The sequence below is a fragment of the Sinohyriopsis cumingii genome, chromosome 14 (genome assembly GCF_028554795.1).
Source record: "Sinohyriopsis cumingii isolate HCF-2022 chromosome 14, ASM2855479v2, whole genome shotgun sequence".
Classification (NCBI taxonomy): domain Eukaryota; kingdom Metazoa; phylum Mollusca; class Bivalvia; order Unionida; family Unionidae; genus Sinohyriopsis; species Sinohyriopsis cumingii.
The window spans coordinates 59,327,414-59,346,259 of NC_142974.1; the positions used below are offsets into that span (position 1 = coordinate 59,327,414).

The 18,846-nt window shown below is 36.2% G+C and overlaps 1 protein-coding gene and 1 long non-coding RNA gene across 2 annotated transcripts; one reads left to right on the plus strand and one right to left on the minus strand.

Annotated features, from left to right (window-relative positions):
- Positions 1-1,029: 1,029 nt before the first annotated feature.
- Positions 1,030-18,183, minus strand: LOC149783940 (uncharacterized). The gene is made up of 3 exons (XR_016414076.1): positions 18,038-18,183; positions 9,093-9,202; positions 1,030-1,161 (listed from the first exon to the last, which is right to left on the minus strand). It is a non-coding gene; the product is annotated as an uncharacterized LOC149783940 (long non-coding RNA).
- On the plus strand, positions 2,640-8,068 carry LOC149783941 (uncharacterized). Its single transcript, XM_089933173.1, has 5 exons — positions 2,640-2,958; positions 3,328-3,537; positions 3,890-3,990; positions 4,635-4,790; positions 5,883-8,068. Exons 1-5 carry the CDS (start codon positions 2,661-2,663, stop codon positions 5,958-5,960), a joined length of 843 nt encoding a protein of 280 aa, XP_089789299.1. The 5' UTR covers positions 2,640-2,660; the 3' UTR covers positions 5,961-8,068.
- Positions 18,184-18,846: the final 663 nt, after the last annotated feature.

The window sequence follows — 18,846 nt, forward strand, 5'->3', positions numbered from 1 at the left end:
TACAATCAATCAATCAGATTTGTCACCCTGATTAGAATAAAGAGAATGAGCAGTTAAAAGAGGATCACCTTGATGAATACCATTTGATTAATCAAAACAAGGAGTGAACGTTACCTCATCAAAAGCCTGACCAATACATATGTCAAGTAAAGGAATACACTCCTGATCATCATCATTCTCAAAAACTTTCTTTGCCATAGCTCTAGTAACTGCACAAACTGGGAATAAATCAGGGAATTATTTCTTAATAGGATCGACTTTCTGATCCAAACAAGACTTCTCAGTTACAAGTGGATTAACACAATCTTATCTCCAAATTGGTCGTTGCATAGTAATAAAAGGTTGCCCTCAGTGGGTAAAATAGATACTGTTACGACTGTCACGGGTCCTGATACTAAGTCTGATGACACATTTGCACATTGGAGATGAACATTAACAAAGTCGCACTCTACTCCCTGAATAAGAACGCTTTCATGATAAGAAAATTTCTCAGAAAAAGGGAAATTACCTGATAATAAAAGACTGTGAGAAGCTCCTGTATTCCTTACAATTTTAAAAAGGATGGGAATTGCCGAATCATCCATGAGAGCATTTGAAATAGGTATGTCTTGATTCTGATGCTTATTTTTCAATATGTAGCAATCAGAAATAACGTGTCCTTTCTTCTTGTAATAGGTACACGTATGAAGAGACAAGGAATTTTGATCAAGCTTATTAGAAGCTTGATTTTGAAAGTTGTACCAGATTGAGAACTGTACTCATTTTCTGACAAATGTCAAATCCAGTAAATAAAGTTACATTACAATAGCATGTATTGGAATAAACCAATTTAACTAGCAAACAAACAATAAAATTCAAATATAAATTAAATAAAATATACATGACAATACTTATTACATAATGTCCAGTAACTATCATGGTTTCACACATGATATAAATTAGTCAAAACGAAACAATTGATAACACTACATTTATTTATATATTGACCTTTGATCTATAATTCTAGACATGGGTATAGAAAACATCGCGTAATAATTGTGTATATCTGTGTGAAAAAGGTCTTATAGTTCAAAAGCACCAGGCACCAGGCACGTTGCAAATGAAGAAAAGCAGCTCCAAACTATGTCACGACGTTACAATTTGCCATGATGTGACCTCAACCTGAAAGAAAAGAAGATAGCTAATATAACTGAATCATGTTCTGCTGAAAGGGTTCTCATTAATACTTTTGAAAAAAATACCTCAAGTATTTCAAAAGTATTACGTTCGAAAAAGAAGCAGAGGGCAACGAAATAGGTGGTACTGGAGAAGTTCAAAGCATTAGGCTGATTTAAACGAACATGAACTAAAATGGCGGTTAAACAATAAACATAAAGCGCCCTATAATATAAAATGTCAATCGTACTGTGGCTAAAATTATGTAAATTTATAAGTTATGTTTTCTTTCTCTTCTTTTTACAGCATAGCTGTATTGAATAAAATACGTATTTTTTTTTGCGATTTGTCAGTGGCCATCCCATTTCTTCGTTTTTTCTAAACATCTTAGAGTCGGTAAAACCTTCGTCAAATCCATCTCCAAACGTTATAATTGTTCACACAACTTGTTCTCGTCATACTTCACTTCTCATGTTCTACATGACGTTCAGTGTATTGATGCATCCAACTATAACTATCAAAGCAGTTTCATTCATCACACTTGTCATCCTGTATACATTCGACAGGCGCCATTTAGATTCGGGAAGGAAGGTAAGAGCAGTATGAGTGTGTGCTTGTTGAAATAATCACAGTTGAATATTCTTTTATTTCAAGTGCAATGTCGGGGTGAGAGGGAGGATATAGATTTTGATTTCCATTTCTCTTGTGGCGCGTGTGGCAAACATAACACTAATGCAAGTCCGAGCTTGTCTCGCCTATACTTCTTTCTCTTTAAGTGGGCCATATTAATGTTGGCATTGTTGTTTGTGTCCTCTCATTCATACAGTTGAATGTTAATGAACTGCAGCACAAGATGATAGTAAGTACGATCGTGTTGCATTTGATTCGTTTTGTTTCTGCGTTGCATGCTACACTCTAATAGTGGCATAGTGTGGTGCGGAACGACCAAAGAGAAGGAACTATCGATATCAGCCGCAGCTTGTGTGAGTGTTGAGGTGCGGTCGGTTTGCACTGATTAGTAAAAAGAATCTAAATTCTCAGAAAACATTAATTCAATAACAGTCGATTTGATATAATTTTTAAAGGCATCCAACTGTGTCTTTTGTGTTCTTACAGCTTATGGTTGATACATACACTTATTAAAATAATATAAATTATCAGCGAGTGTGTATTAATTTGAGAAAATGTCAGATAATTCGCAAAGCCCAACAAGCCCATAATCATATCGCATATGTCAGATAATTAGCAACATTAATCATGCTTGCATGTTCCCAGTTTATTCTCATATGATGAGGTTGTTACAAAGATCACGAAACCCACTAAAGTTGTATTTAGCTAGGAATCACTACTGAGTGAGAATACGTTGATGTTCATGAACTTTAATTATGTTCAGAAAATGTAGGAAATGATAAAGCATTACTTACGAATGGGATATGCTAAGTAAATCCTGTATACTTTGTTTCTTAACGGCAGTTGAAAGAATTTCAATTTTGGAAACTAAATAAATGGCTGAACAACTGACAACGCTTGGTCGGCACATGGACCCCATGGTTGTAAAACTCTGGGAGCTGCAAGAAAAGCTAAAGTCGACAGGGGCCACGGTCGAAATCCAAAGGACTTTGGACGATGCACTGGATCTCTTCTTCAAGCGTGATCACTACTGTGACGATCACACCTCACCTGCCAGTCCCGAATTACAGCAGCTCAGTCAAATGACGTTGACCCATCCATGGGAAGACCTTTATGCCCAAGCAAAGACGATATGGAGTCTGAGACCCTTCATGATGTCCGGGTTTTTAGAAGGCAAGTGGTCTACACTTTGAAGGGATGATGCGTTTGTGTCATAACATTAGATAGCAAATTAATTATATATATAAGGTCTGGGGTACTTTCTTGAGTTTCGTTATAATTAAGAACAAAACATTATGTATTCTCAGAGGCTTGGATAAAGAGAATTATATATTTTTTGCAATCAATACGACAGAGACACGGGCATGCATTAATGAAGGTAATATTAAGGACTCAAATGATAGAATACAAAGTTGGAGTAAACCTAACTCGCGTTTTCCAAGGATCTCGTTAGCTACACACATTTAACTTTGCAGTCGGCACAAAATGTTCAGTTCGCTGGTCAACATAGGCTTTCTATTAAGTATTTTATTGTTGTTTCAGGTCAATTCCTAAAATTTCTGGTCAGCATGTCTAATGCTAAAAAGGTCCTCGAGATTGGAACGTACACAGGGTACAGTGCCCTTGCGTGTGCAGAAGCACTTCCAGAAGAGGGTGAGGTTATCACGTGCGAATTCGATCCCTATCTGGGAAATCTTGTACAAGAACACACTTCAAAATATGTCCATGGAAGAAAGATTAGTATACAAATCGGTAAGGACTCATTTGATGTTACAGACGTCATGTCTGTCTGACTCTCTCTCTCTCTCTTGCAAGTATAAGCTAATGATTATGTGACACAGACCAAAATGTAAGATGATTTACAGATATTATACAACTGACAGCCTGATGTGTTAATCGAATGATGTAAAGCCCTTAGAGCTCAGATTAGACTCCGTACTAAGACATTATTATTATTATTATTATTATTATTAACGTCTGAATAAGGTGGATTGTGGTGGCAGAACAAATATCGGTTACATTCTTTCACTAATAGATCTAGAAAATCATCCATCATTCGTTAAGAACAAAATTACGTTTCCATTCATTTCGGCCTTCACATTAGGTCCTGCACTGGAGACAATCAACAAATTAGCAAATGAGAAGAAAAGCTTTGACATTATTTTCCTGGATGCAAATAAAGACCAGTATTGGGAGTACTACCAAGTAAGTAATAGCGTACTCTCTGAATGATATGCAAGTCTTACACATCCTTATGCCTGAACAGCCGACAATGGGTCTAAATAAATACACTAACATTTTTCTGTCCAAGCTTAAACTAGGCTCTCATGACTGACACCAATCAGGAACAATTCTCTTGAACGTTAATTTCACAGTTAGTATTTAACAAGAGGCAATCTGTATATTATTATATTACATCTATCAACTCCCCCCAAAGAATAAATGAAATAAAATAAACAAAACAGAAAAGGGGATCATTGAACCAAAATAGTATGAATAATACATGACGTTACCAATAGTTTATTTTTACTAGGCGTATTGTGGACTTGAAAATCGCTCCCATTGTTGAATTTTTAACTTGGCGCCCTCGTATACTTTAAGTAATTCATTTCTTGGTACTGTATGACTGCATAAAGTAAAGTAGCTTCTCTAATGTAGTCTAAAATATGCAATTTGTTGAAGAAAGCAAATGTATAAAATGGTACTGAAATTATTATCAATTCACCATATACTCATAATCAGATGCCTGAACAATTGGAAATCAATAATCGAGAAAGGTGCTAAGAAATTGTTCCCTTATTGTGTCCTGATACCTAATCATGAGTCCTTGCTTCCTTTGAACCCTGCAGGTGATCATGGATAGAGGCCTGCTGGCTCCGAGAGGCACTATTGTCGTGGATAATGCCTTATTCTTTGGACAGGTCTACAGCAAGACCAGAGACAAGAATGGAGAGGGAATGAAAACGTTCAACGAAAATGTATCCAGGGATCCGCGTGTTACAACAGTAAGTCCAAAGTGTTACATTATTTTGGCCCATCGTCTAGATAACCTGGTAGATTCGTGATCTCTGCTAACCTCTTCCGCATTGGGATCAGTCCCATGCTTCTGACTGAGCCAATACTCATCCGAGGTCGATGAGGTTTCTTCCACGTTTTATAGGTTATCCCGCATCAAGAACAACCAATCGGCTATGAGATGGGACTTTGAAAATAGTCTGCAGGAGTTATACCAATTCACCTGGTGAATGTGATATATCTACCAGTAAACACATTAATTAGCTCGAATCAGAGGAACATGACATGTTTGCTAGTTTCCTAAATATCTTATTTCCCAAAACCTGGAGGTTCTATTTATTTAGTTACGTTACTTTAGAAGAGACATGTAAAATACAACTTGCATAACGTATCGAAAATGCTGTTTCATGACTTGATCAATGTGGCGTCACGATTACGGTAAATTACTACAGGGCACTGCAGTATCATCGAGAAGAAAACATTCCTCCTTCTACTCTTAATACTTGCATGGCAATGTTTACTTCTTGGAAAATGTTCTGGATCCCCGAACAAAATGGAAGTCACCAATTGTGTATATTATAATACAACCTGTGTACCTTCCTATCTTAACTGTTTAAATTGCTATGTGATCTGTTAATATATGCCATTTACTCATCTGTATACGTTGCTCTTTGGATATACAAACATTAGCTAATATGACCACAACACTCACTAACTTCGTAATTAGTTGTCTACTTATCCACTTCACTAGGATATACATTATGCAGGTATTTCAAACTACGTTTTTATTCTCCTGTCTGTCATCACCTTTGTTAAAGCTTTTGACGTAAGCATTCTCAAGCTTTCACTTCTGCATTATGATTCCAAAAAACCGCAGTAATATAATATACTACTGCTGCTACTACTACTACTACTATTACTACTACTACTATTACTACTACTACTAATAATAGTTATTATTAATATAGTTATTATTGATATCATCATCATTATTATTAAAAAACAAAACATTCAACCGCGCATCAGCACACAGTTGGACCATGTACATGTTCATTCACTGTACACCCTCCTCTCCTTCGCAGGTTCTCGTTCCTATCCGAGATGGTGTACGTTTGATAAGAAGAAATGAGGACATGCTTGCCAATCGACTAGCCGACTAATAAACTTGCACGAAGCTGTGAAAATGTCTGAATCACTTAATCTGCGCATTTAGATTATTTAACATTATTTAACCGTGAGCATGACATCACTGTCATGGAAACAATATATTCTCTATGTCTCACAAACGGTCTTTACAGGCTTTATGTGAATAACTCGTGCATGAAAAGATTACATAAATATTTATGTAACTAACTCTTGTGATATTCTTGCAATCTTGTCTTTGCTGCGTTTGATCATGGGATTTGTGCATTGTATTCCGGTTTTTGAACATTTACAGATATTCCATTTCATATATTGATTACGTTACTAGACTTAACGCCATTAATGTATCACCCTATTTTTATTTATCTCCGTTACTTGACTAAGGTGGTTCTGTTAATTTGCTTACAGCATTCCCATATCTACTTACATTAGAATATATGTTGATTTTCATCCTGTTGGACATACATTGTTTGATGTGAACAGTTCGACGAAGCTGCACTAGTACGTACCACAAGATTACATTACATTTTCAAAAGGAATTTACAAGTTGTACGGCACATTGACACAATTGTGGTTAAATAGTGGCAGAGAAAAATAAGCGCAAACAATTCGCTACTTTTTGTAATTTGTATTAATGATAAAAATAATTGCTTTTAAATATTTTGCTTGATATGTGTTGGTAATTGTTGTGTACGGCGTGTTTAAAATGTAGTGTTGCATGTTAAGAGTAGTTTTGAATTGTGATCCAAAACGCATAAAAAGTGGCTTAATCAGTAGCCTGTGAGGTTTAATTGTTTGTGCGCCTAAAGACCAAAAGCTGTTCAATTTATCAGCAAGACATTTTCGCGGAATCCTACAGTGCCTTTTATGATTTGCTGATGCATATATCAATAGCAATGACCATTGCCATCTATTTGTGTCTTCCAATAGCAAACGAAGCAATCATGCTGATGCCCTCACTGAACAAGGTATGGTTGTGAAGATTATGACATTTAACTTCTGTAGTCATAATGCATTTCATTTTAGACCACTGCTTGAAAATGCAGGCAATATATGGGCTGGATATGGTAAACCACATACAACTAGAATGACAGCTATTCAATGAGAGGCGGACAGATATGTCACCGGGTTAGCAATCAACGTCAGATTTGACTGTCTTAAAAATGAAGATGTAAAGGTAGCCTTGTCATTACCCCGCAAAAATCGCTGACATACCACCTTCACGGAATTATATTTCTTGTTTTTAATTCCACCATTCATTATCGATAGAAAGCAATATACTCAGATATATAAAAATAATCTATTCGTCCATCTGCAGATTATACACTACTTCCAAATTGTTATATTCACAAATACATTATGAAATAATCTACAGCATGATACAAGTAATGTTCCTTCTCTTCGTTAGTTCTAACATTAAATATCAGGTTCGCCAGCCATTTGCCAATACAGACCTTACCTTCACGCACATTGAGGAGAAAATAGTCGCCCATAACAGCTGACTCGTACAAGAACCATACTGATTCTAATTGCATACTTGACTTTGTCATGTGCCCTCGTTTTTCATATGAATTCCAAACATTAAACGGCAAGGGCGAGTCCTTCATGCATTTGAACAAAAGTTAAGATCATTGCTGGTTGAGTCACTTTTAGTTAGTACTTTTTAATTGCTATTGGTAATGGAAGTAACAGTAGTTGTTACAGCTGTAGTTGCAATAATAATATGGTAATAGTCGTACTAACAATGTTGTCGTAGAAGTCGCAGTGGTGGCGCAGATTATGTTATTATTATTATTATTATTATTATTACAGCAGCATAGGTAGCATTAGGAACAGAAATTCCCAGTCTCTACAACGTACGCGTATTGTTAAGATAGATGTACCGTCCCACTCTAGTCTGTCACTTTGATTCTCGAAAGATTTATGAGATTCGTCAAAAATGTCACAACTGATTAATTGGTGGAGCTTTTCCTCATTCCTTCGCGGAGTAATTTCTGTTTGATGAACCGACCTATTGTAGAAGGTGTACCATTTATGACAACCACAAGCCATAAATGACGAGTCAAACGAAAATCATTAATTTTACATAGTACTATTTTAAAATATCCGTGAAAAATAAAACGGTTGGGATATAAGAACAGATTGACAGATATGGCAACATCTTGCTGGTTTTTCGTAAACATTAATTCATATATATATATATATATATATATATATATATATATATATATATATATATATATATATATATATCAAACGCTTCAGTTAACTAAATGTTGCTGCATCGTGTCCCAAGGCTGCATACATTTTACCCCATTAAATAAGCACCAAAATGAGATTACAAACAATAGAGGTCTTGATTAAATGATTTTATTCCAACGAAGAGTGAATCCATCTCATAAAGACGAAAACTTTCTAAGCATACATCTTATCGTCAGTAATGTGCATTCTGTTGTCGCTAGAGTAAATGTCAGTAAAAGGAATTCATTCGTCGACAAATTAAATTCATTCGTCGGTAAAATGAATTTTCGTCGCCATGGACATCTTTGTCTAACAAGTCAAGCGTTAATTTTGGATATTTGTTTCTACCATTTTTAGACTGTATCAATCTGTTTTCTGACAATGCTCTATTAATGCCAATACTTTTCATGGTAGTAGTTACAAAATTAGGTTTAAAAAGTTTTAATTTTTGTATTTGTTATATTATTATTATTATTATTATTATTATTATTATTCAAACTTCTAATAAAACTATATATATATATATATATATATATATATATATATATATATATATATATATATATATATATGACAAAATGTAGAGCAGGAAGAAGTACACATGTATATTTCTTTAGCCTTAATGGAGATTTTTCGATTTCAAATTTTGTTGCATCTTCTTTAATGAACGGCATTATACAAGTCATAAGTCTGAGATATACTGAAGTCGATAAATGCTATTACGTTCCTTTTTTAAATAAAAAACCCAATCAAATATTGATTTGTCGTTCAGACTAGGTCTGGAAAAATTAAATTAGCCGGATGATGTCGGAAGCAACTGAGGACCATTAAGTTTAGTTACAGTGCTAAAGTTAGTATGTCATGTAAAAGAGAACAGGACAATACCATATTTGGCTTTGGTCTCTTACCTGTTTCTCACATATATGACAGTTCAATGAAACAGCGCCTCCGAGATGATTTACTGTCGCAGTATATAAATTTCACACCGCGCATGCGTCAATCAATCCTTCCAGCATAACTAAAAAGATAAATGCGAATCCTATTCCTTCTGATTATCTGAAACATTGCCCGGAACAAATGAAATGCCTCAAAGGATCTGCAATTTATGTTATGATGCATGCTTATAGATAAATCAGCTTTTGTAACATACGTAGGAAAATGTTGTTTGCTTCGTTAATCTTGCAGCTTTACCAATAGGATTTTGAATCAGCATGTTTTAATAACACACACACACACACATAAATAATAATAATAATAATAATAATAATAATCGTCATCATCTGACGTAAAAAAATGATCCTATTTGGACATAATATTGGCTCTCATCCCGTCTTTAAGGTTTTCTTGACACTTACAAATTCAAAGTATAAAGAGTTCGAACTGTTGTTACTATTATTATTATTACTACTACTATTATAAACAGAAATTAAGTTTCTCAACATTTAAAATGTAGCATTGTCAACATTCAAGACAATTATTTAATATTAACCAGTCATCATTTGTTTATTCTGAATTTCATGCAACGATAAATATTGCTAGAACTAGGCAGCAATTTTACTTACCTTGATGAAACGTAAAATGATAACGTTCAAATCGTTAATAGCAAACCGGTACAATCACAATATTGTGCATTTTAGATTATGATGCACGCTTATGTATCCAGGATAATTCCATATATGGACCAGGACTACTGTCAAGGGCACATTTGAAACCAGATCCCAGTCAAACAGTCTTCAACGTAGAGTTGTATGTAGTACTACTGTACTATTGGTACTAATGTACATTTATAAGAATTAAGACTCAAAGCCAAGCAGAATGTTTTACAACCATTCTGAATGACAAGAAGTTTTAATTTCATCAATCTGTTTAGTACAAAATATAAGTTTTGTTTCAAAATTATCTCACGAGGCTTTAGCTAAGATTTGTGGTGCCAGTTTTTAAAAAATGTTCTTCAGGATTTCGGAATTCATTTGTGAATAACGGATCATTGTACATACACCTAGTTTGTTATGATCTTGTATAAACGTTGGATGTTAAACGCATCGTATTAATTAACTTGACTTGTATAGTTGTACACAAATATGGACTTGTTTTACTAAATTGAAGTACTCAATTTCAAACCGGATCTTTATATACGTGTAGTTGATATAGCATCAAATTTGTACAAAAAAGCAATCATCTCTTACAAAACTATTAACTGATTGGAAAGTCTGTCCTGATCTGCTGTTATAATCCATTTATACGCTTGTATAGTAATAATTAGCATGCATTATCATCACCATTTTACCTTCCTTTGTATTTCAACACTTTCCTCTGACGTACGAGGGACTGATAGGGCAAGGGAATTAACTGATGCTTCGTAACCGGGGAAATTTTGCACTGGCTATTTGAATCGCAGCATCCCAGTTCAAAGGTTTCACTAAACCGTGAGACAATGTTGCATATACGTTTGAATGTTATCAAATGGGACAGTACATGATAATTGGCTTCACTATGTGCAATGTTGATGACGAAAATAAGTTGCTGAGACAGGAACTGGACAAAACGATATGGCATACCGATACACTAGGTGTAATAACGTTATACTAGACAGGAAATACTATCGATGATTTCCGAGATGAGAAGGATTTTACTTAGTCACATGCCATGAAAACGTCTCAAGCAGCATACTTACTAGTTAAAGACTGATGTTGTGGAAAGCTTGGGAAAATTAATGGAGGACAATGGCCATTTTCACGTGGATGGACAGAAGTTTGAATAAATAAATAACTAAGGATGAGATGAGGCTACGCTTTCCACAAAAAAGGAACAGTAACATGATACATTTATAAATGAAATTAAGACTAAAATATCAGGAACGTGTCGATCTCGAGATGACATGAGATGAGGAAACAGCCATATATCGAACTGTAAATGTGCAAAAGAATGCAGTCATGTGCAGTAACGTCTTCCGGGAAATATCAAAATATTCCCAAACTGTTCTTAGTTTTTGCAATTGGATCAAAATCAGAAGACCAATAGTGCCTTGTTTGGAGGGACGGACAATATGTAACCCATGTATGAACACATAAATGTTTAACCTCTGTATGGAAATTGATAAAGATAATTCAAGTGTCAGTTTACAAGTGTCCTTGGGAATAACTGACATAAGGAATTGAAATTTAATTTGCTTGCCATTATTCCTTGCTAATCCAAAAAGGGGTTTCAAAGGATTCAAATAAAATGTGTAATGAAAAAATATAAGGCAATATTTGGCATATGAGAACCCGGAGACAAAACTTAAGAGAAATTAATATGTCACGGGAAAACCCGCTCATCATTCGTGTATTTGGTTCATACAATAATCCTTTTTTATTTGGTGGTGGAAAAACTCAATTTCAGTTCGTAACGCAAGTCTTCTACTAGCGTGCTGAAAGTGAAACATCAGATAATGAAATTATTACCCCAAACACTAAATATAACTTTTGTTCGTGCAACAAATGTGTTTTTATCATGAAGTCCAATTCATTTGTTTTAAAAAGCATCTTCAACTATAATCCAGCTTTTCTTTGTCCTAACTGCTACTGACGTTGTCCTATGATCTTGAAAAGTAACTCAAAAGTATCCTATCGATTCATGATGTCTGAAGCGTTTCATATATGAGCTACATCCACACATAATGCAGCATTGATCCTGCATCTAATTCGTGGAGCTTGCTACCATTTTGAGGTTATATGTCAAACACAACAGCTTATAGCATCCAATTCCACGCTTAACGGATCCATGTACAATAAAGTCGAAATCATGACTGTTTCGATTATCTTGTTACCAATCTTTATTTCTGTTCGAAATTTTATCAAACGTTGTCAAAAAGAAGCGTATATCAGCAAGATATCCAAACATATGTATGCAGTATGTGGTAACTTGCTACCATTTTGAGGTTATATGTCAAACACAACAGCTTATAGCATCCAATTCCACGCTTAACGGATCCATGTACAATAAAGTCGAAATCATGACTGTTTCGATTATCTTGTTACCAATCTTTATTTCTGTTCGAAATTTTATCAAACGTTGTCAAAAAGAAGCGTATATCAGCAAGATATCCAAACATATGTATGCAGTATGTGGTAACATTGTAAGGTACTTCTTGCAAGGAAGGTTGATATATACATTCCAAACACCCTTCGATGCTATAAGTGTCAGAAACGTGGCCATCACGACGACCGCTGCTAAAAAAGTCAGATATGTGCTCGATGCGGAGACCATTCGGGAATCTGATTATAGAGCAAATCCGCATTGTGGCAACTATGGAAAGCAGCACCACGCCAATTCCAAGGATTGTGATAATTGGAAACAGGATAAGGAAATACAGAGGGTAAAGTACACATCTAACATTCCCTTTCCAGAAGCCAGAAAACTTGTACAGGCTAAAACAGTCCATCCTTCTCCACTGTAGTGAAGGACAATCCGAAAACAACGACGGACGCTTAAGCACAGACATATTTACCCGAAACAACACCAAGCTCTAACACCCCCATTACCAAACACAGAAAAACACGGCATCTACTCAGACAACCTTTAATAATACACCACCACCTAAATCACTAAAGAGTAAAAAGAAATCTCATAGAAATATGCAAGAAAAGGGGTCAGATGACCACATCAAACTCTATAACAGGTTTGGAGACATTGAGAGCATGGATGCAGAAGAAACTCCTCCAGAGAAATAACAACATAGATTGCCTCTACGAAAGGTATAACCTAGCTCCACAATCTTCAATTTAAATTTATAATGAAGAACACCATCATACAATGGATGTGTCGAGGACCTAAAGACAATTACAATGATATTCTCCTGCTTTTAAACGAACATGATCCTGCAGTGGTAATCCTTCGGGAAACTTTCTTGAAAGATACGGATAACATCACACTTAAAAACTATTAATTGTTTAACACCTACTCCCAAAGTGTTGACAGGGCTTCAGGAGGAGTTTCTGTTGTTGCCATCAATAGAGCCCTTCATAGAGCCCCTCATAGCGTCATACCTTTAAACACTAATTTGAAAGCCATTGCTGTAAGCGTCACTCTACATCGATTTATTACCTTTTGTTCTATTTACATATCACCAAACATCAATGTAGTACAAAACAAATTAGATAATCCTGTTCAACAACTTCCATGCCCTTTGTTTTACTCGGAGATTGTAATGCCCATAGCATTTTACGTGGATGAAATCACATAAGTGACCGAGGCTCAAAGTAGAAGACTTCATCTCTAGACACGATTTGTGTTTATTTAACACCAAATCTCCGACATATTTACACACAGGAACGGGTACATATACATGCATCGATCTGGCAATTTGTTCTCCTTCTCAACTTTTGCATTTTGACTGGAAGGTCGCTGATGACCTTCATAGCAGTCATCACTTTCCAATCTACCTTGAAAATATAAACTCTACTATTGATGACGAAATTCCACAATGGAATATAAAGAAGGCCGACTGGGCTAAGTTTGAAACGCTCTGTAAAAATATGCTAATTGAGAATAGCCTTCAACGTTAATAACCATATCACTGGACAACAAATTTTTACAAAAGTCATGTTACTGAAATAAAATTAGTCAATTCTTATCAATTTTTATGTGCTGAACACGAATATGACAGTCAAATTGCAAAATTGGCTCTAGTTTTTTGTAATCTGCAAGAAATTAATGTTTACATAACGAAATGCATTCCAATAGTAAAAGGTCAACTGTAATAGCCTACCTATAAAAAATCAAGTCATTGACTACATCTTAGATTTCTTCGCCTGTCTCTTGTACAGCTGTTCGGGAGCATCTCTGAGGAGTGTCCAGCAGTAGTCAGCCAGCATTGTAGTGGACCATTTTCCCTGGTATCTTTGTTCCATTGTTGTGATATCTTGATGAAAACGTTCGCCGTGTTCATCACTAACAATACCACAGTTGCTAGGAAAGAAATCCAAATGGGAATGAAGGAAGTGAATCTTTAGAGACATATTGCAGCCAAGTTTCTTATACTTCATCAACATGTCTTCTACTAGTTCCTTATAGTTTTCTGCCCTAACATTTCCGAGGAAGTTTGTAGAAACTAGGCGAAAAGCATTCCATGCTTGTTTCGCGTCACCTTCCAGCAAGTTGTTGAACCGGTCATCTTTGAAAAGCTCTCGAATCTGAGGACCCACAAAAACTCCCTCTTTAATCTTTGCTTCGCTGAGTCGAGGGAATTTTTCATGCAGGTATCGGAATGCTGGCAAAGTCCGGTCAATGGCTTTCACGAAGTTCTTCATCAAACCTAGTTTGATGTGAAGGGGTGGTAGCAAGATTTTCTGAGCCTCAACCAGAGCTGGGTGTTGGATATTCTTCTCTCCAATGGCTACATTCTGCCTGTGAGTCCATTCCTTCCTCATGTAGTGCATTTCCCTTGCTCGGCTATCCCACTCGCATAAGAAACACATGTATTTTGTATATCCTTGCTGCAGTCCCATTAAAAGGGCAACTACCTTCAAATCACCACAGAGGTGCCAGCTGTACTTTTTATACTCAATGGAATTCAGTAGCTGCCTTAAGTTATCGTATGTCTCTTTCATGTGGACAGCATACGCTACTGGAACAGATGGAAGAATGTTTCCATTGTGCAAAAGCACAGCCTTGAGACTCAGTTTCGAAGAGTCCACAAATAGTCTCCATTCTTGTGGGTCATGAGTGATTTTTAAAGCATTCATGAGGCCCTCAATATCGGAACAGAATATCAGATTACTTTCCTTTCTGAAGAAAGGCTCCAATTGCTGGTGGCGCTTTCGATATGCAGTAATTGTGACATCTTCTTCTAGAAGATTCCATTGTTGGAGTCTTGATCCTAGCAATTCTGCCTTGTTCTTTGATAAGTCCAAATCACGAATCAGGTCATTTAGTTCTTCCTGTGTTATTCTGTGTGGGGTTGATGATGCACCACAGTGCAAATCTGGATCACTGCATGCTGATGGACCAGGAGAAGAACAGGTCGACTCACCTTTGTCTTCGTCAGATGAATCAAGAGAATATTCTGCTGGAGGTTCTGGAATAGGAAGTCCCTCACCATGTGGAACTGGTCTCAATGCAGACGGAATGTTTGGGTAGACTATTCTCGACTTCTTTCGCTTCGTTATTCCGCCGGAAAGAGGAGGAACCAAGCAGAAGTAACAGTCATTTAGGTGGTTGCTTGGCTCTCTCCACACCATTGGGACTGCAAACGGCATTGATGACCTTTTGCAATTCAACCACTGTGAAAGCTGTGTTGTACATGTAGCACAGCATATATGCGGAGCCCAAGGCTTGTCTTGGTCACCAACCTTGCATCCGAAGTAAAGATGATATGCCTTCTTCACTTGAGAATTGATACTTTTCTTCTGGTTGGCAAATGTCACTTCCCCACAAATATAGCAAAAATTGTCCGCGGTATTAACACACTTTCGAGGCATTACTGTTCTTTATTGTACGTAAATGGATAAAATAATAAGTTTTATGTAACAGTAGCTTGAACTGTCTCGCACAACGTCTAAAATATTTTAAATGCTGAACCTATCTGATTGGGCTTTATATAGTACACTGCTTACGTCAGCTTCAGCAGCCGCCTGGCATTAGTATAATAGGCCTACACATGTATAGTACACTGCTGACGTCAACTTACTTCAGCAGCCGCATGGCATTAGTATTGCATTGCATTAGAAAATGATGCAATCAACTGTGGATGATGTGAGCATGATGGTATTATGCAATGTTACATCATTATTCCGGATGTTGCTGCAGTCCTACTGGAGAAATTTACACAGTGAAACATAGAAAATGAGGTATATGAATATCTTCAAAACGAGAGCCAATACAAATTTTTCACGGTTATATTCGTGTTCGGCACACCAAAATACTACAGATTAGGGCCTTTTCAAGTCAGTAATGATTTCACTGTTGACCAGTGTATTCAGCATTTTGCTTCTATTTTAATAGAGATTGCAGAAGAATCCATTACCAAGTCCCCACCGAACTGTAAAAGAACCCCAAAACCTTGGGTCACTATGGAATGTCAGGAAGCCATTAGAAAACGCCGAGAAGCATTGAAAAAAATTAATAATCATCCGACGACCGAATATTTAAGTAAATACCGTAACCTCCGGGCCAAAGCTCGCCGCACAATCAAAGAAAGTAAACGAGCATAATGTAAGGAATATGTCTCTTCTTTAAACTCTCGTTCCTCTATTAAGAAAGTTTTGGACATTATCAGCAAAATAAACGGAAATAGAAAACAATCATCTCCGACATCTGAGGCTGAATAATAACAATTTTGGTTCAAAATGTGACATAGCATATATTCTTGCTGACATGTTCTCTAAATATTCCCCATTATCTAATTATTCAGAAGCCATCCAAAGGTTAAATTATCAAAAAGAAAAGTCAGGTTTAAAATTCACATCCAGCAACTCGTAAAGTTATAACCAACTGTTCTCACCATTGATATATCCGCTGGGCCTAACGAAATACATTGCCAGCTTTTGAAACACCATCCAGAATCATCTTTAACAACTCTTTTGAAAATCTTCAATCATTTAGGGATTACATGCAAATAACTGAAATACAACTACAAAAAAATATCAACAAGATTCAAAATTGGGCCAGTACTAACGGTTTCAGGTTCTCAAAACCCTAAACGGTATGCATGCATTTCTGTCAGTTACGAATACATCGTGATGAACCTAAACTCACGCTGAACGGAACACCTGTTTCAGTTGTTGAGGAAACAAAGGTTTTAGGTATTATCTTCGACAGAAAACTGACTTTAATTCCACACCTAAAGAACTTCAAAGCTAAATGATTGAAATCTCTAGACCGCATCAAAGTAGTGACGCACACTGACTGGGGTGCTGATAGAAAAATCATCCTTAATTTATATAGAACGTTTATTCTCTCCAAACTGGACTATTGTTGCGTTGTTTATGTTTCAGCTAGGAAATCATATTTGAATATGCTTGACTCTATTCATCAAGGGGTATTTATGACATCCCCTTGTGAAAGCATTCTTGCTGAAGCGAACGAACCACCTTCATTGCATCGTTGAGAAGTAGTTTCTGCACAGTATGCTCTCAAATTAAAATTAAGCCCTCTGAACCCTGCTTTTTCGGCTGTTGTTCAACCCAAATGCAAAACCTTATGCGAAAATAAACCAAACGCAATACTTTCCTTTGGCATTAGAATATCATTCAGCCTTGTCAGTACAAAGGTTGATCTTTCTAAAATTCACATAACGTCAATCTCCAAAACACCACTCTGGATACTTGAACAACCAGAAGTACTTTTTACGCTATACGATGGAGAAAAATCTGAGACAAACCCTTCCATCTTCCACAACTCTTATCACGAACTCACGGAATTTAAAAACTAAACGAGAAATTTAAGCGAGGGATCAAAGAATGAAGAAAAGGCTGCCACAGGCTTCATTAGTGGAAATCACAGAACACAAGTTTGCTTACCAAATTTCACATCAATTTTGTTCAGCCGAAATCAGAGCAATAGACCTTAGTCTGCAATATATAAAACACAAACGTATTTTAAACAGCATCTTCTTCTCCGACTCACTATCAGTACTTCTATCACTACACAATAGAAAACTTGAGAACCCATTACTGACCAATATGCTCGTCAAAAATACAGAGCCGATTGTCTCCCACAATATAACATACTCTTGGTTACCCAGTCATGTTGGTATTAAAGGTAATGAAAAAGCAGATTGCCCTGCTAAAATGGCCCTTTACATCGAACCATCTGATTTTAAAATACCTTATACCGTATACTGATTTTAAACATAGTATCAAAACGTTCTTACGTCAAAAGTGGCAGGCATCATGGAATGGTGTAGTGAATAATACACTTCATGCAACGAACCAATCCTAGAATAATGGAATCCTTCCTACAGAATCATCCGTAGATAGGAGGTAGTCTTTGCAAGAATTTGAATTGGTCATACTTATATAACCCACTCCTACATACTAAAAGGTGAAGACCCACCAGAATGCGTTGCTTGCAATGAATCATTCACTGTTAAGCACACTATGACGGAGTATGTCGACCTGCAACCTACGCGTGATCAGTATTACAATGTGCATGACACGAAGAAATATTATGATACAATAAACGTAAGTTGTATTCTAGAATTCTTTAAAGAAGTAAACGTTTATTATAAACTATAACTTGTATGCCATCAGGTTGAGAAGATTTATGTAATGTATATACCTTCCTTTATCTTGAATACCTTTTCATGTAATCATTAAGATACGTCGTTTACATTCACCTTCGATCGGAAAGCTTTATTTATTACCGTTTCCATCTTGCAAATCATTGCACATGGTATGGAGGGGTGACATCTGAAGACTTCTGTCACAATGGGTGGAACTCGATATAATGTCAAAGGATACTGGCATAATTTTTACTCTGGTCGAGGTTAACCCTTCAGGAAGTATGCATGGGTAACAAAAACATGGACAAAATAACATCTCTTTATGATTTGTTACGTACAACCCTCAATATTTGGACATATATTTAGAAGTTTGTGCAGGTTTTCATTCCCATTATGTCCCCATGTGTGTTGATCGTGCGGATTTATACACTTCAAATCAACATACTGAGGCAGATAGG